This window comes from Lissotriton vulgaris, chromosome 5, assembly GCF_964263255.1.
Source record: "Lissotriton vulgaris chromosome 5, aLisVul1.2, whole genome shotgun sequence".
Lineage (NCBI taxonomy): Eukaryota > Metazoa > Chordata > Amphibia > Caudata > Salamandridae > Lissotriton > Lissotriton vulgaris.
This window is the reverse complement of record NC_141693.1, coordinates 923,196,091-923,215,834: the sequence shown is the minus strand read 5'-3', so window position 1 is coordinate 923,215,834 and position 19,744 is coordinate 923,196,091. Positions and strand designations below refer to the sequence as shown.

The window sequence follows — 19,744 nt, the reverse complement described above, 5'->3', positions numbered from 1 at the left end:
TATATCGTTATTGTGTGATATGTTAGCATACACGTACGGTAAAACACAGAGGTACCCAAATTCCATTAAGGTGGCACATTAATTCAAGCTCAAGATTCAAGTTCACAGGTTTTAGGCCTCCACCTTAATGATATAAGCCACTGATTGCAGTTCTTTGGTCCCACCCCTTTTAGAACCCGCCACCTTGGATCCCACTTAAAGCACCAATTGAGATCATATGGGTTGGTTAACTTTTTTTCAAATTTATTCTTTACTACAAACACATAGCTGTCACAGTCAGACTATGGCATTTTTAAACATTTCATTTTTGTTGTATATGCTTGCAATAAAAAATAATAATAATCATCACACCACCTAGCTAGGTTCAGTCTTGCTTGCTATAAAGGGCCTGATTACGATGGGGGTCGAAAAGACTCCAAATGGCATTCGGTTTGACTGATCCCACGTCAGAAGCCATGTTTCCGGCTGGCTCAGAAACATTTCCGGCAAACCGATTATGATACAAGGTGGTTGGTCAGTCAGTCCGAATTGTTTCCAACCGGCATTGGAGGAGACGGAGTCGGTCAAAGCCGAATCATAGAGTTCTATGGCAGCATTTCCGACCGACCGATTACTATGTCGGATTCCAACAGCCGTTCTGACTCGGTCTGTCAGACACAGATCAGCTGTCGGAAACTGACTTTTAGGGACTGTAGCAGGCCCCCCTTCACCAGGAGGCCTCTGGTTGGGACTCATGGGATACCCATGGGACCCCTCTTTCCAACCAAGTACCATGTGGCAGGCACCATCGCAAGCCGTTACCAAGAAATAATACTGAATGAGGTTTTGATGAGTTAGAAAAGCATATGCCATGGTAAGCATTGTTGAATGTGTGGGAGTTTAGTAAAGTAACAGGATTTCTATTTATAAGTATGGGGACACAAGCACACTCGATTCTAGCGTTTTTCTAGCACAGAGATAAAAAGGTGAACACAAGGTCATTAAGTATTAAGAATACTTGGAAGTTTTCACCTGATACACGCGCAGCTCGGGGATAATGTGGAGACTAGATTATGATTGATGTTGAAACCGAGGGGGAACCAGCATTGAAATGTGAAGTCAACTTGAACGGTTTAAGCAATTTTATTTCAAAAGGAGTGGCTTTCAGTTTATGCATCATATAACATGTGATATTTGACTGATGTTCTTTTGAATGATCTTTTTCTAGATACCCCTGATGAAGGGATGTCCCGAAATGTATTGGGTTTTTTAAATAAAGCGTGACAGGTGGAACACTTGACGCTCCTACGTATTTTGTGAAAGACTGTAAATGGTCAAGAAAATTAGTAAAATGTATTGGTCAAATTAAGGATGAAAAAAGAAGTGAAGAGTGGAGTAACCAAGGAGTTAAATATGAATTTGATTCATTGGATTTGTTTGGCAGTGCAGCTTGGAAGGGAGCCATGTGGTTCTTCGTGTTCGGCACCATGGGGTGCCTGCCACAAGGTGCAAGGCTTTTTCCACAACCTCCCCTTTTTTTTCAATGGGAGCCGGGTTCCGACCGACAACACTGGCTCCCATTGAATTCAAAGGGAGTCCGACCCGATCGGTGGTCGGAGCCATCGCAAACGGTCGGTCGGACTCCCCGAACCCGAGTCAGTTGAAACCATTCCGACACCAAGTCAGTTGGAATGCTTTATGACCACCATCGTAATCAGGCCCTAAATGTCTACATTTCAGTTTTCTTGCAGGTCACTTCCTGCAGGGTTATTATTGTAATACTGTTTGACTACATTTAATTGTTTCTTGGTTCGATGTACAATTGCCAAACCCTCAGCTTATTGGAAGATATTCATCTTCCCCTACTTAGAGAACTAAATCAGGACAAGATTAATATCCAGAGACATTATGTTATTTCTTTCATTTACCTGGGTCCTTAGACACTAGTATAATAAAATGTAAATACAATTTTTGAATTTGTGGATTAAGAACACTGCTGGGGTCTGAGCCCTAGAATTAAATGACAAAAAGACAAGCACCATGCAAGAATTACTTTATTTCCACGTGGACTTATATATTCAATATTCCCAAACTCTGCAGAAGAAGTTAGCGTTAATTGGTAACCAAAATCATTTGGTAAGGTATGAAAAACTGCACCTGTGAAGATCTATATAATCCTGACACTTGAAAGGATGTTACTGAAGACCACATTTTGTACATTAGAACTTACAGCACACCCTGTTACAAACACAAAATCATTATCCTGAAATATTGGAACATAGAAAAATATTGCTCCAGGGCACACTTAGAAAAGTCTTTGTTGACTTAAAAATTGAAGAAACAATCACCTGTCCAGACGCACCGCGTTCTCCAGAGGCCACAGAACAATATGGCGTCTATGTAGGGCCTCACAAAGACTGTGGTCTCCTTCCTTTTGCATGGATGCCAGCCCATGTTATCCTATAAACCGTATATCCCTTATAGTCCTTTAATGGTAAAGGCCACTATAGATACATATAAGTTTGCACTTACATGTCCATACCTTTAATATAATGTATCCTGTGTCCTGGGCTTTAGGAGGCTTTCCTGAGGAGTGACTGGCATGTAGTAAAAATAATGCAATGACTTTGCCACACATGGTGAAGGCAATGTCGAGTTCAAGCAGCTTACACTGTCTTGCAGTCTGCAATGGAAGGCCTGCTTTTAGTAGTTTACTTGGGTCACTTGGGGTGGAACAAACAGTGCTTCTGGCCCTGGTGACCACTTTAACATTCATGCACTGGGTACCACTGGTACCATATACTAGGTACTCAGGGCCGTTTCTAGGTGTTTTGCCGCCCTAGGCGAGAATTGAAAAATGCCGCCCCCTCCCTTTTACTACCATCACTCTCTCCCCCTGTCATCCAGGCTAGAAGAACTAATGCATTAGATATAAAAGAACTTGGAAAGTTCGGAAGTGACAAAATGGTTGTGTTTTGCCCAGAAAGCATATTACAGCAAGATAAACAGCAGGTGCCACATTACTACAGTGAACCAGCTATATTGCCCAGTGCATGATTACACTGGCATACATCTTGTGCTGCTCAGGTCACAAAGCTTACGATTCGAAATAGCACGCTCTTGTACCTTGCTGGTATATCTCCAAATGGTTTGCCAAGGAAGGATGCAGCAGGAGGCATTTATTTAGCTACACATATCATGGAGCTGGTAATGTTTTGACAAAAATGATATAATTTTGTTGAAAAGATTATATGCATCCAAGAAAATGCTATCTTCCTAATAGCCCCCCACCTCCATTTGGGATGGTGAGAATAAGGGTGAATTTGTTCCTGAATATTAGCAGAACATAGAAGGAACATATTGGCAGGACTCAGTATTGTAGAGTAAACTTGACTATTACACAAAAAATTAAGTTGTTCATTTATGATAAGTGTATCTGAGTGCATCCCATTTACTATTTTCTTTCATTTTTGTGAAGGGAAAAATTAAAGAGTGCAGAAAAACAAAGTGCTCTGAATGGTGTTGACGTGTTTGGGATGCATGCCTCACACTCACATACTCCATTAGTAAATGTGCATTACTATAAAAGAACGCTGTTCACTATCTGCTTAGTTGGACCTGGCATAGGAAATGATCTCTCAATCAGTATTCTTTTAATGCTATAAGGGAAGAGCCAGTTCCATTCTTTACATGCTTATCAGGATAGAACTCTCATCTTGAATGAAGAGAATCCCAAGTCTCCTCTTCATCCTGATGTGCTTTACATCCCCATGTTTACTTCATCACCAAATATGACAGTCGGATCCTGTCCTTGTGTTCGTCCTTCTAGACCTGTATAAACAAGGACCGTAAGTACTCAAGGGCACAGAACTTCCCAAAAGTGGAAATGTTTGTTTTATGTACATTTATGACCATGGATAACAATGCTGACACATCTGGAAAAATCATTCTGAAATAGAGTGCGTTTGTATTCTCAGAAGGCACCCTTGCCAAACTGTAGTCGGTCATTGCGCTCCAACGCACAAAGGAGCCACTGTTACCCCTTTGAAAGTACGTGCTAGACAGGCACTGCAGTGTGTCTGGCAAAAAGTAGAGGGTTTCTAACTTTACCACCAAGGGAGAAGGGAATCAGCCACCTGAATTATTTAGCACTGACAACTCCTGGGTGCTAGTGAAACAGAAAACCTGGACTTGAACCTGCAGCATTGGGCTGCCTCTAATTTGGGACCATCCAGGTGACAAACATAATTTACTCTCCAACAGAAATTCTTTCCTCCACGTTACCTTCATTATTTTTGAGGTTAGGAAAAGATATTCGACAAATTGCTATCACTTTTGCACAGAAACCCTGTTCACTCATTTTCAGGATGCACAATAGTCCAGAGCATAGACCACTAAACTTGACATATTTTAAACACCCCGCAGCTACGACTCCATACCTGGCCACAAGTCTATTTATTAGATAATCTCATCAGCTCGGAGCTCTGCCCTGAACGTCTTAAAAACTACCTTTGCCTCCTGTTGCAGACAAAGCAGGAGAGGGTGTTCTCAAAGCCTGTACCGTATGACTGAGATAAAAGTGCACCCCTTAAATGTTTTGGGCAGCGTGCCACAAAGCACACACATCACAATGAAGCAGTAGAAATGGGAGATCACAATAAAGGAAACAAAACATTTTAGTGAAAAAGAAAACTTAAGTTAAAAGAAAAACTGAATTTATGCAAGTACCATTTGTACGTTTACTGTTGTAACGCTCACAATAAACAAATTAAATCAGGAAAACATGCAACTGGGGTAAAAATTAAGCATGTTTTTGAAACCAAAAATATCTAAACATTTGTAAATCTATGCAGTACATATGCATTAACTTGTGTATGGTAATAATATTTTTGTGAATCAGGCCCACGTGGAATATCCTCTTGGATTTCACCTCAATGGTCTAACCTGAAAAAAAAGGGAATAAGCAAGCAGCATTTGACACACAAAAAAACAAATTCTTGCTATAAACCTGACATGAAAGAAAAACAAGCCATCCAATTGGGTGAGAAGCTTCGTGATTGAAAATGTTGATGTTTATGTATAGCTGTAGCTCTTACTTATTACTTTACATTTTGAGTTTCTGGTGGTTGTGATATGATTCAATGCTTCCAAGCTCGGCTAATAAGAGGAAACACTCCCCTTACGTATTTTGTCCTCAATCCAAAAAATGATTGGCAGGGAAACTACAGACCTGGATGAAAGATGACAGACGGTAACTTTACTTTTCAACTACATAATTATACAGGTTATAAAGGAAAACTCAATTACACAAATTCGATTTACATAGACGACATTTGTTTGCTCTTCACATTAGTCATAATGTAATTTGGCCAACCTAAACATTTTTGATAGTCATACTATACAGTATGTAGTCAACTGTAGGCCAAAAGCCACCCTCGAAAATACAGGTAAATATAGAACCATAGTGCTTTATAAAGAACCTGGACCTTTACCTGCAACTATTCATATCATTATTGACTTAGCATATGCAGATGTTCCCCACTCATTACTTAACGAAGCATGTTCTGTGTTTTCTATCATTTGGACAAAGCACAGACAGCTGAGGTGAGAAGCCAATAGTATCTTGCTAAACTTTCTCCCGCACTGTAAGGGAACGTTTGACATCGAGGCTCCGTGGGCAGTGACGGGACTACCAAAATGAAAAACGTGCGACGTTTGCTTCACCACTTACCCCAGTGATGACAGCGGTGTCCCCAGCGGCGAAGCACCTCAGCTTTGTCATGGCGCTTCCTGCCGAGCTTTTTCAAAAGTGCAGCGAGAGAGACGGCGTGACTAAGTGGGAAGGTAGCTTGGAGCTGTGCAGAGGCATACGCGAGCCCTTTCGGTTGTGCGCAGGAATTAGAAATGTGCGTCTCCCGTTACACAACACCTTGCCACTGGAGGCTATTTCCTAAGAGTGTAGAGGATTGCAATGGCTGACTGATGATCCGGTGGAAGGCAGCTCGCACCTTAGGGCCCCGTACGTGGTGCATTGGCGCCGAACGTGACGTCACGGCGCTTTCGAGGACTTATGTTTGTTTACTTTTTCCTATGTACACGTCTTTTTGCCGCCCTAGCACTTTTGCCGCCCTAGGCGGCCGCCTAGTCCTGCCTAATGGTAGAAACGGCCCTGTAGGTACTAATAAGGGGCTTAAAGTATTTTGCCAATTGGCATTACCAATACCCCCATATTAGTTTTTAGGGAGAGAGCACTTGGACTGGGGCCTGGGCAGCAGGCTCCAGAGCACTTTCAGCAAAAATCACAGGGGATTGATTCGGTTAAGGTAATCAGAGGCTGGAATCAAGGTAAATACTATTAAGTGTGCGTTGCCTCTGACACCATAGATCTCGCAAGTTATTTGTTTTCAAAGTCCTATTTATTGACAATGACTGCATAAATACTTTTAGCACATTACTTTGCGAATAGTTCAAAGGTACACATTGGGTGTGAACAAATCGTTTGTGGTTATCTCCTTATATAATGAAGCACATTCAACATATATTAAAACAAATAATTTGCTAACATCAAAGTAAATCAACATGAGACAAATAAACAATACACAGTAATGAAATTAATTGAGTTCGTATATCAACATTATCCTTAGAAATTGATATTTTTTCAGGTTTACAAAGTGAGGAAGGGGGGTCCTACTGGGAATCTAGGAAAGGTTTTATGAGTATCCTGGGGGTATGGTGACTATTTTACCCTCAAAGGAGTCATTAATTGTCCTGTATCTGGCCAGGGAAAGTAACTTGTTTCAAAAAGAGTTTTATGCCTTAGTGTGAGATACGTCTCTCACTATATGTCCTATTATTTTACTGGATCATAGGGCATACAGTTCTCCTGGCCCGGAAGTTGTGCCTACGCGTTTCGACCTTCTAAATCTTGACAGGAATGGTTGTTTGGACAGGTCTTCATCAGGGCTCGCTGTAGGTGCTGTAGGACATCATGTTACACCTGGGGGGGGGTGTAAGGGGCATGTTTTAGTACTGAGTTGTGAGATGCGAGAACATAGACAGTGCTTTTTTTTAGTGTTTTCAAGTGCTTGTTAGTGCATGTTGAGGTCACGTACCCAATATAAGTAGAGGCGGTTCTGCATGTCTTATTTACAGGTTGGTCGCAGAGTTCGGTGTGGTGATGGTTCACACGGTAGTCTGGTGCCGTTGTAGACCCGTGGACCCACAGTCCGGGATGTACTGTGGAAAGAGTGAGAAAATGAATTCAATGTCTTGGTGTATCACTGGCGTCCTATTAGCGTATGGCATGTTGCATTGGGAAAGCCTAATGCATTGTTCGTGGGTAAGGGAGGAAAGCGATTGCGCCTATTTTGTATTCCTTCTAGTGCGTGGGGAGGCTTCACTTCGTCTTTAGCCTAATGCGGATGGCTACTTGGTGAGACTGGGACCCGCCATGGGCATCACGTACCTGGGGGTTGGTTGGTGACCGTTGTCGGCTTTTCTTTCTTCTTTTTTAAGTTTGGCACGACATCTTCTCGCGGGGCAGTCTTTCCGCGGGATTGAAGACCGAGGGGTAACTGCTTTTCTTTGACCTCGGCGTCTCCTCGCAAAGCGTTTCGCCACTAAACCGGGTCCCGCTGTGTTAAGATTCGAACAGCGCGCGTCCGGCGTTGAGTCTTTCACTTAGAGTGTGAAAGAAAGAGGCTTGCTCATTGGTGGACTCGCCGGCGAGTTTGGAAAGGGGCTCCTGATTGGTCAATGTTTGCACATACGTGAACATGTGATCTCGTTGCTAAGAGATCGGGACGCTTTTTGCAGTCGGCATTGTTGAAGACTGTGGTTTCTACACTGGGTTTCTGAGACTTTGTGTTGTAATTAGCACGTGAAGCTGGATATTTCCGCTAATTCATTTAATCCATGGTTTACAGTGTCAAGATACATGATGGTTTTCGCTTCCTGCTTTGACAGGTTATTGGCCACATCTTTACCTTTGACATATTTTACCACTGTCCATTTTAAGTCATCTGGTCCATGGTTCTTTTCAATGCAGTGGGGGACCATAGGTGCATTTTCTTTCTTACATCGAATCCTGGAACGGTGTTGGGATATTCTTGTTTTTATGGGTTGGCTCGTTTTGCCAACATACGCAAGTCCACATGGGCATATGACACAATAGATAACGTTACAGGTGTTACAGTTTGTGAAAGGGTCGTGTTTGATTTGTTTTTGGCCGTATGAGAATGTTGATCCTTCTATGGTACTGTCGCAGGAAATACAATTTCCACATTTGTGGTGTCCTCTGACAGGTGGAAGGTTCAGAAGTGACTGAATGGAACTTTCTTGCCTTGGCAGTGATGTGTCTGCTCGGACCAGTTTGTTTCTCACACTCTCGTTCTTTTTCAGTGCGAAGATTGGTGGGACATCGAAGGGTTTCAGGCTCCGTACTGTGTTCCAATTTTTGGAGACTATTTTCTTAATTTCTGTGGTTGCTCCAGAAAAGGTTGTCACACATACGATTGGAGTTTCTTCCTTGTTCTTTTCTTTGGGGATCAAGAGAGTGTCTCTAGGGATGTACCAAGTTCTCTTCATGGTTCTCTTCAGTAACTTCTTAGGATATCCTCTCTCGCTCAACTTCTGGATCAGCTCCTGGGCGTGGAAGAAGTAGTCAGTTTTCTTTGTACAATTCCTACGCAATCTCATGAATTGACTTAGAGGTAAGTTTTCGCGGAGATTGCGTTGATGGAAGCTGGAGAAGTGTAGGAAAGTATTCCGGTCAGTCTCTTTGGTATATAAGGTGGTATAAATGATGCCATCCTAGTGTTTAACCATAAGGTCCAAAAAATTAATTTGTGTTTTATTGTATGCCAAGGTGAATTGGATATTGGGATTGCGGTCGTTTCTTGAATTGCTGTATTTCCAGGGTTCAATGTTGATGGTCTCTTAAGTAGTGTTTCGATATCTTCCTCTCTAATGCTCAAAGTTTTTGGTTCGGACATTTAGATACCGGAAGGGTAGTGATGTAGGACCCCCCTTCCTCACTTTGTAAACCTGAAAAAATATCAATTTCTAAGGATAATGTTGATATACGAACTCAATTAATTTCATTACTGTGTATTGTTTATTTGTCTCATGTTGATTTACTTTGATGTTAGCAAATTATTTGTTTTAATATATGTTGAATGTGCTTCATTATATAAGGAGATAACCACAAACGATTTGTTCACACCCAATGTGTACCTTTGAACTATTCGCAAAGTAATGTGCTAAAAGTATTTATGCAGTCATTGTCAATAAATAGGACTTTGAAAACAAATAACTTGCGAGATCTATGGTGTCAGAGGCAACGCACACTTAATACCAGAGCACTTTCAGGCATAACAACCAGCATTGGGGCAACTAATGGGGGGTGACCACAGAAACCGGGACCTTTCCAACACAAAATAAATAGTGTATCCATTTATGATTAACAAAAATGTATGTTTCTTACTATAAATTCTAATTCTGTATGTTCATTTGGTCTTTTGTGGAACTTTGTGTGATTTGGTCTTCTTTACTATAAAATGAGAAGTTAATAAGAATATCTGTTATTTATTGACATCATCCGAAATCCAGGATACAATCTAAAAGGTAACTGTTGTCCCATGAGCGAAGGCAAATAAACAGGAGGTACTGGCTGAGCTTTACTCTTATACTTCCATTAACCATTCCTTAAATAGCCACAGGAGCAACATGAGATATGTACTGGTAATACAATGGAAAGTAGTCTCCCACATGCAGGAAAAAAGGTTAGATGCTAGTAACTTCTCCCTTATGAAAGTGGACTACGTTTGATACATGTCGATTGGACCACTGGTTGGAAGTTTATGTAATTTAGCACATGCACAGTGAAATGTTCCAGATGCCAGGAACCTTTTTAGAATTTTCCTTATTGAGGTTAACTATTCTATGCAGCTGAATCGGTGACAGTCCAACATGGTTGATACTCTATTGCAGTGATAAATTTGTGAAAGAGAGAGTGCCGGTGACCGAAGCTCTGTTCAGAAGTCGCGACTGTTGCAAAACAATTCAGTGTGCCGAATACCAAGGCTGGTACCTTAAATCCACCTCATGCCTCTTTACTCCACTGCACTACTTCCAGTCTCTTTATCTCACTCTTGCAATTTCATTGCTAGACTGGTCAGTCAGGCAAGTGGGCAATCCCACAGGGGGGCTGGAGCACTAGGTGGCTGGTTTTGACAATTGGAGGCCAGTTTCGGCCTCCAAGAGTGAAGGGCATGTTACGTGATCCCGGTGGCAACATGAAGCAGTTGCTCTGGCTCTAGCATGCATTAGCACGTCTGCACATGGGGGCTGAATTTTTCATTTTTGCCTGGGTTGTTTTGACTTCCCAGTCCAGCCCTGGGTAAATTCCTGCCTTCTCCCTCCGTGACGGTTTTGTTGTCATTCTCTCCCTCCATCTTTCTGATCTGTGCTTTTCCTTCTCTTGCACTTGGTAAACATCTGATTGGGAAAAATAAGTGCTGTTTCCAACTGTAAGTTTCGGTGGCCCCAGCGGCAATCACCGGCTCAAACGCATTAGTCGAAATTCGACAGGGAATACTTTAGAGCAAAGCCCACCTCCAAGGAAACATCAGCTCCCTATTTACTGAGTGATTTTACATACCTTATACTTTGTTGTCCAATCAACAGACGATTTTAACAGATTCTCAAATTCCCTTAAATTCTAGAGTAGTTTTCCTTAAAGTATGATCATTTTGAGTGCTTCTTTTTTTATGCAAGCAGGGAAATATTCTTCATTCATTTAAACGTAGAAATTACCATTTTATGCAGGATATAGTTCTGTGCTTAATCAACTGAAAGAAAATCTCTGCACACATTTAAGTAAAATATTATTAGGACTAATGTGTTGTGAGTTCTTGCAAAGCAAGTGTACATTTCTTAGGAATTATAACATTTTTGAGTAAAGATTTTCGAGAGGAGACTGATCTTCAGAATTATTTACAGTGATTCAATCAAGCAAAATCTGCATCTAAAAAAGCTTTTTATCTGTTCGTATGGTAGGCCCGTCTAACGGCAAGTTAACTTTTCACGTCTTTTATGTTTCATTTCCCAACATGCCAATGGGAAGACCACCATTAGGTGAAGATAGTTTGCAATCCTATTAATTGATTTTGGACTGGAAAAAGGAACCATCTTTGTAAGGTTATGCGAGATTCAATGTATGGTGCATTATCATTTTAGTTCTAAAGGGTGTCTGATATATTCCTCGCTTTTCTCTACTCAAATCTGTTATGGTTCTGGGCAACAATGGGTACTGATGTAAGTGGGAGTTGAACTCCCCTTAAGTGGAACTCTTGTCTAAGATGGCCAAGAAACACAGACTCCAGTCAAAGATAGCCAACAAACACTGCCACCATTTCAGTAGTTCCATTTCTGCCAGTTCCTGTCAGGTGACTCCTGTTCTGGGCCGTCCCTTCCTTTCAGGTGGTCCCTTTAATGTGCCTCTGATCAACGTTACAGTTTATCACGATTCTTCTGGCTTGTCGTACTTTTGGTTTCTTTGCTCCTGCTTCAGCTTTGCTCCATTCCTGTCAGCTCCAGCTCTCTTCTGATGCAGCCGGCTTCAGCAATGCTTCAATTTTGCTTGCTCCAGCTCAGGTCTAGTCCAGGTCTTACACGAACCTAATAAAACTTACAGACTTGTAAGAACTGTTCTACAATGGGGAAATTATACCCTGAGGATTGTTTGTGCTTTTACTTAGTAGTAAAATGTAAAAATGTAAATGTTGTATACTTGTAAAGTGCACAGCTGCCCACACCGCGGGCGTCCTGGCGCTGTATACCGCTGGGGAACCCGTCCTGGCTTTCCCTGTGAGATGGTCCCTTCTGGGCACCCCCAAGGTGAGACCAGGCATCCCCGGCGTTGAAGGGGCCATTGTGAAGATTAAGCAAGCTATTGCCCAGAGTTACAGAGTGGAGCCCAAGGTTAGAGTAGGCGCTGAGGCGAGAATAATCAAGCCTGCGGACATTTTGACCCAAGAACCTGCCGCGTTGGGAATCGAACCCTGGTCCCGGGCCGATCTCAGCTTCCGGGTCTGCCGCCTCTAACCATTGAGCCACACTTCTCCACTAGTACTGTCAGGTAACACTTTTCAGATGTCATCTCTCCCTGCAACCAATGTTACGCCTGGGCAGACAGTGGGGCTTCTAAGAAGGGGAATGGCCAACACTATGTCCATCACTTGTTACAATCCTGATTTGCACGGCTGGAAATTCTTCTTCTTAGACTATAACGAGACCGTGGTCGCCATTCTAAATTTGGAATGATTCCATATTTGGACAGAAAACCAGTTTCCGGCTGAACCATAGAAGTTTTAGTAAATAAGACTCACGTGATTCCTCCACTCATCCTGCCACATTTCACCAGCAAGAAGTTTTGATGAAATGTTACTAGGAAACGGTTAAAAAATGGAAAATGTTTGTAGAAAAGGGATACAGTTATTCCAGTTTCCTCAATAATTCACCAATTCCGCGAGCGCTCTCAAGGTCGAACTCTGAATACCGTGCTACTTCCACATCAAAAAATTACTGCTATCTATGTGTAATTTAGTGCATGGAAATACCAAGTCGGTATTCCCTGAAGCATTAATGACAGCCTCAGTGTTATTTGGGAAGTGAGATACATGAGAGAAGGTTTCGTATTACTAGATATGTTGTTTTTATAGAAAAATCTTTCTATGTCTCAAACACATGATTATGTTCAATATGAGCTCCATAGGGGAACGTACTTCGTCATATACAAGAAAAACCATGGGTGGACGCCATAAACAAGTCCAGTAGTGTCAAAATAGATAAAGCCAGAGGACATTCACCCCAGGCTTAAGAGGCAATTGCCCAGCTGTGTCTGATTTTTTTTTCTTTTTAACTGACAACCCACTTAACAGGCATGTAGCTACATGGGTAAACAGCCATGTACGGGTATAAAGTAACATATGGCGTCATAGTATGTTGCAAAATTGATTTAGTGACGAAATTTGGAGTCCCCGTGACCCTCAGAATGAGTGTTCAGGCAGAGCCTCAGTGTGAGCTAGGTAGGGCTTTACGACCGATGTACATCAACGTTGCTCATACAATATCACAAAATATGCATGCAACTTAGGTGCACAATTTGCGATTTGAAGTAATGAAAATGTAGTTTTAGAAGTATCTCGACTGGCCAATGGCCCTAACACTCACTAGCTGAGCAGTGAAATATACAACATATGATCGCCGTAGTGGAGCTAAGGTTCCATCCACTAGGTGTCTGAAGCTCATAAGGACTTAACCTCATAGGTGACTGTTTTAATAGAAGTGTAAAATGTATTTATTAAACATACCAAACGTTCCATGCCTGACAATTGGGAAATATTCAAAACATGTTAGTGTATAAAAGATACAACTTGTATTACTTAAAGTGACATTTCTCTGCACATCATTCTGTTTGCTATTCCCTCCTTCAACAATTAAAAATATTTCAGTCAGATTAGGATGTAGTGGTCATACGAGTGATGAATAAAGGGTATTTTACTCCTCAAACGTATCTCACAGTTTTTTTGGAATAATAAGAGTTTTACCGTTGATGAGCTACCTAGGTTGATGTGATACAACTTTGTTTATGAAGTTGTTAAACAAACCGGTATGGCAAGAATTCCCTATACGCACCAAGTGGATGTTTGTATTAGAGTCGGACAACACATATTGCTTGTCTTGGAGTCAGAGTAAACGTAATCAAGGGCATCCCTGCCTCATCTTCCTATATTTATTATCGGTATGTGGGTTGAGATGATTTCTTGCTCTTTGATACGTCCTGATTTAAACATTTTGAGACATAGTTTTGAGTGACAACATTTCTAGTAGCTACTATGAAGATTTAAGCACACTAGTGGTTCGATGGACATTACTGTCGTAGCCTCAATGACAATGGCTTCTGTTTTGTGTTTAAAGGTCACAGAATAATCACCAGGCCATTGTTCATCTGCCAAACATTAATATAGACCTAGAGTTTCCTGTTGCAAATCGATAAGACGCGGAATAGCATAACAAACATTGATGAAGTTTTAGATGACTGGTATTGGTCGAAGTCAATTCAAAGGAGAAAGAACTGGGTTTATTACACTGCATTTATATATTTATTACTTTTTTATAGACGCTTTACCCAATTTCCTGCGACAGGCATAATCAGCACAGATGTTAATCAAGAAAAAATAAATAACATCATGAGACACAAGCAGGTCAGAAAATAAAACTTAAACAGCGAACTAAGGGGAAAGGCAAATCTAGTAGCTGGTTGTTTAAATGTTCTTTAAAACCAGTCAGTGCTGGAGAATGTCTTATGGAAATGAGAATGTCATTCTAGATTTTGGGCCCAGCATGACAAAAGGCCCTGAAACAGCTGCCATATTAAACTAAAGTGGGGCAACCCAGTAACCTGGGCTGGACAATTAATATCAAAAAGATGGTCTCTATGGGGGCAGTGTAGCCTTGTAAAGAAACTTAAAGAAACTTTTCATCAAGTTTGTGATAATTGAATTCAAACAGTGCAGAGAAAGTTCATGACTTTTTATAATGTTTTCTTAGGATCAATGCTTTTACTTATGGCAGTTGTGTTCAAATAATGCAAAAATGGTTCATGACAATATGACACATGTGACCCTGTTCACAGGCAGGTCGCTCCCCCACACCGCACAGCACCACCTGTGTGCCCGTGTCCCTGTGCTCGCTGTCACCGCCGCAAGTGTGAGGCCCCTCAGCCTCGGTTGTGTTTTCACTGCTAAATTGGTGTTGTACCGTTTTTGCTAAATTGTTCTTGTACTGTTTTTGCCCTCTGTGCCCCTTTTTTCCTCTGTGCCCCTTTTTGTCTTTGCGCCCCTTTGATTTTTGCCTCTTGTGCCCCTTTTGCCTTCTGTGCCCCTGCTCTTTGCCCGTTTTCCCACCGCTGAGTCCCCTGCGGCCCCGCACCCCTGCTCGCCCATACGTCCCGCTCCTGCCTCCCAGCTGCTCCTTCCTCCCAACTCCTCTGATTATGGCGGCCGCTGCGCCGTCATGCCCCTGGCACGCCAAAGGAACGCCAAAGGCAAGCCTCTGTGTGCCCGTCCGCGCCTGGACCTCGCCCAGCGCCCGACCCCCTGGTCCTGTGACCACCACCACGACCGACTCCACTACGACGCCAGCACCCTCCACGCACTCAACTCCGAACGATGACACACCTGCTCCCTGGCCGCCCTGAAGCGCACCCAAGGACCCTTCTCCTGCCGGAGCTGCAGCTACACCAGCCTCCAAGCCGTCAAACAACTCACTGAGTCAGGACGCCACCACCTCAGATGCATATTATTTAACACCCGCTCCTTACGCAAACACGCCGTCGAACTCTGGGACCTGCTCGACACATCCTCCCCGGACGTCGCCTTCCTAACAGAGACCTGGTTGAACGCCTCCTCGGCCCCCGACATCGCCAAAGCCATCCCAGACGGCTACGAGATCACCCACAGAGACCGTACTAACAGAGCTGGAGGAGTAATCGCCATCATTCACAAGAACACCCTCAGAATCTCGACCAGCACTGACGGTACCCTCAGCAACGCCGAACACCTGCACTTCTAGATCCACATCAACGCCAACACCACCCTCAGAGGAACTTTAATCTAAAGACCCTCTGGACCCCGGCCTCAGTTCAGCGACTCCATCGCCGACCTCATAAGCAAGCACACCCTCGCCTCCACAGACTACATCCTCCTCAGAGACCTCAACTTCCATCTCGAGAACAACAACAACAGCAACTCTTCCACCCTGATCGACAACCTCGCCAACCTCGGATTCGGACAGCTCGTCACAAAACCCACCCACTCTGCCGGACACACGCTGGACCTCACCTTCTCCGCAAGCAACCACATCACCGTAAGCCACACCACCGAACTCCACTGGACCGATCACCGCTTCATCCACTTCACCTTCCAGAAACCCACCAGGCACCACCACCCTCACCAGAATCCCCGCCGCAGCTGGAGCAAAGTCACTGATCACCAGCTAATCACCACCCTTGCCCGAAGCCCGCCAACGGACCCCACCGACACAGACACTTTCGCCCACAACCTCAGACAATGGATCTACGACTGCGCCAACACACTCGCCCCAATCAAGAAACCCTCCAACAGACGCTCCGACAGAAAGGCCAATTGGTTCACCGCCGAACTCCAGGCCTCCAAGCAGACCTGCCGAAAGCTCGAAAACAAGTGGCGCCACGACCAGACCCCAGACAACTATGCAGCCCACAAGAGCGCCATCCGCAGACACCATCACCTCATCCGAACCGCCGAAAGGACCTCCTTCAAGGCCCGCCTCGACCATATTGCACACGACAGCAAAGAGCTCTCCAACATCGTGAAGGAACTCTCCAACCCCAGCTCAAACACCAACAACATTCTGCCATCACAAGACCTGTGCGACTCCCTAGCCACCTTCTTCCATCGAAAGATCACCAACACCTCAGAAACACCACCCACAATCCGCACCAACACCCCGCTCACCTGGACCCATGTGAACGACGATGACATAATCAAAACCAGGAACACCATCCACTCCGGCTCTCCGTCAGACCCAACCCGCACCACATCTTCACCAAGGCCAGCTCCACTATCGCACCTAATCTCCGCAAGATCATAAACATCTCCTTCGAGACCGCAACCTTCCCGGAGAGCTGGAAGCACGCCGAGATCAACGCCATGCTAAAAAAAAAACAAGGCGGACCCGGGAGACCTCAAGAACATCCGGCCCATCTCTCTGCTCCCGCTCCCGGCAAACGTCATCGAGAAGATCGTGAACAAGCAACTAATCCACTACCTCGAGGACAACAACATCCTGGACCCATCCCAGTCCGGATTCTGCAAAAACCACAGCACCGAAACTGCCCTCATCGCTGCCACTGACGACATCAGAGCCATCCTGGACAACAGAGAAACCGCAGCCCTCATCCTCCTGGACCTCTCAGCCGCCTTCGACACAGTCTGCCACCACACCCTATGCACACACCTTCACGACGCAGGGATCCGCGACAAGGCCCTGGAATGGACCACCTCCTTCCTCTCCGGCAGAACCCAGAGTGTTCGCCTCCTGCTATTCCAATCCCAAGCCTCCGAGATCATCTGTGGCGTACCCCAAGGATCATCCCTCAGCTCGACCCTCTTCAACGTGTACATGGCACTGCTCGTAAACATCGACCGCTCACACGACCTCAACATCATCTCCTATGCCGACGACACCCAGCTGATCCTCTCCCTCACCCAGGACCCCTCCACCACCAGAACCAACCTCCTCAAAGGAATAAAAACCGTTGCCGAATGGATGAAAGACATCTGACTGAAACTGAACTCAGACAAGACGGAGGTCCTCATCCTCGGCTCCACCCCCTCTGCCTGGGACGACTCCTGGTGGCTGACAACACTAGGAACTGCACCAACACCCACCGACAACGCATGCAACCTGGGATTCATCTTTGAAGCTTTGCTCTCCATGTCCAAGCATGTCAATGCCGCCTCATCCTCCTGCTTCAAAAACCTCAGCATGCTCCACAAGATCTACAGATGGATCCCCACTGAGACCAGATGGACGGTCACACAGGTCCTCGTCAGCAGCAGACTGGAATACGGCAACGCCCTCTACGTAGGAGCATCGACCAAACTTCTGAAACAACTACAACGGATACAGAACGCCTCAGCTCGCCTCATCCTCGGCACACCCCGCCACAGCCACATCACACCTCACCTGAGAGACCTGCACTGGCTCCCCGTCAACAAGAGGATCACCTTCAAGCTCTTCTCCCATGCTCACAAGGCACTCCACAACACCGGACCAACATACCTCAACAGATGTCTCACCTTCTACACCCCGAACCGCCAGCTTCGCTCTGCCGACCTCGCCCTCGCCACAACCCCGCATCCGAAGAACAACCACCGGGGAAAGATTGTTCTACCACCTCGCGGCCAAGCCCTGGAACACCATCCCATCCACCTGCAACAGACTCAGGACCTACTGGCCTTCCGGAAACTTCTCAAGACCTGGCTTTTCGAGCAATAGCAGCATCTCCCCTCCCCCCGCGTGCCTTGAGACCCTTGCGGGTATGTAGTGCGCTCTATAAATGTATTGATTGATTGACACATTATTTTCATTGGTCAAAAGAAAAGGTGCCCGAACGAAGTGACGGAGCAGCGTGAGTGACTAAAGTGATAAAAAGAGTGCACTTGTGGTAAAAACAAATATATATACATTTGACTGATTGGGATAGTGTCAGACACCTCAATCAGGATTTAAAATCAGTCCACATATTTTGTTGTCAGCATTTCGACACTTTAGTACAGTTACTTAGAGCAGCGTCATAATCAGGGCAAAAGTAAAAATAGGAGACACCAGAGGAATGGGATGCAAGGATTCAAAACCTATATGCGTCAGTCTTCGTTGCCAAAAACAGAGGATGTGACATCAGAAGCTCTTTGACACTTGAGGACATCCTAGGTTTGACCATTTGTCCTAACCTATGCTCCACATAGGCCTCCTATCAGTGGCGAAGGAGCTACAGGAGGGGCGAGGAGTACAATCTAAAGAAAGTAAAGAGAGAATTTCAAGTTCTGTTTGCTCTTTGCTCCTGCCTTCATAACCCACAAGGCGAGGGGTCGTAAGGACGGTAGCAAGGGAACCAAACGGCAAACCAGAGGTAGCTACCACCCCTTTCACCCTCATAAATGACATAAATTATGAACACATGTTGAATTATTATAAATCAGGGGAGCTGGTTGCAGGTAATTCACACAACGAAATGAACAAACACTTAAAAAATACTGGGCCGTGTCTGATAAGTAAGATTGTATAATGACATAAATGTGAACATGTAATCAGCTGCATAACCCTGCTTAGGGTAGGAATATCAGGTAGCAATTCTTTACTTACGATGCAGGATTGCTGCCACCGCAGTGATGATCATCCATTGACAACGCTCGCTGGCAACTGGTCTTTGCTAATTCATAGTCATGAGCGTTAAAGGCAAAGTGTGCAATCCTTACGAGGCTCTGCAGCTCCACTAGGCGATCCGACCAGTGGCATTCAGCACACATTTGTTCCAACTGAAATAAAGATAAGGATTATTGTAATGGTTGGTGTTTAAAGTTATCATAATACAACAAGATAAAGATTGGAGTCTCTTTATCAATTTGGACATCAATTAAAGCCAAAATTAGTATTTTTTTTCATAGGATAAGGAGCTACTATTGCTAAAATCAAGAAAAGGTGCATTCTTTAATCAAATTCACCCAGGAGCTTTTCTTAGATATTGTTTGTAATGTATTATGTTAGAAGTGAGAGTGCAGTTCAAGGTGGATCTTGATGCAGTTTCTTTTCTAGGAAGTCCATGACATGGTCCCCTCACTTAATTTTGATAATGTGAGATGCCAAGCCAGAAAGGCAGGGAAAGTGGCTTACATCAGACTGGTGCTCGCAATCAAGTTACCTCAGTAGTCTTGGCACCATCCCATCCACTTTTTTAATCTAATTGTTTGCCATGGTGTGGTGTTGCAGAGTAGGCCTCAGAATTCCAGCAAATGGCAGGGTAGAGTGTATCCAAAAGGTATACCAGCATAAGGTCAAAAGTGGCTGAAGAACACGGTACTTACCTTTGGTAACGATTTTACTGGTGGATACATTGTCTGCCTGTAGATTCCTCACCTTTTGAATTACCCCCATGCAT

The 19,744-nt window shown here is 44.1% G+C and overlaps 1 protein-coding gene across 1 annotated transcript in view; it reads right to left on the bottom strand.

Moving 5' to 3' along the window:
- The window catches only part of CFAP46 (cilia and flagella associated protein 46), a 1,558,477-nt gene that overhangs the window by 1,010,238 nt on the left and 528,495 nt on the right, over nt 1-19,744 (bottom strand). The window contains exon 23 of the mRNA XM_086922533.1: nt 18,952-19,124. Coding sequence (XP_086778659.1) covers nt 18,952-19,124 — 173 coding nt within the window. The remainder of the gene's footprint in view (nt 1-18,951; nt 19,125-19,744) is intronic.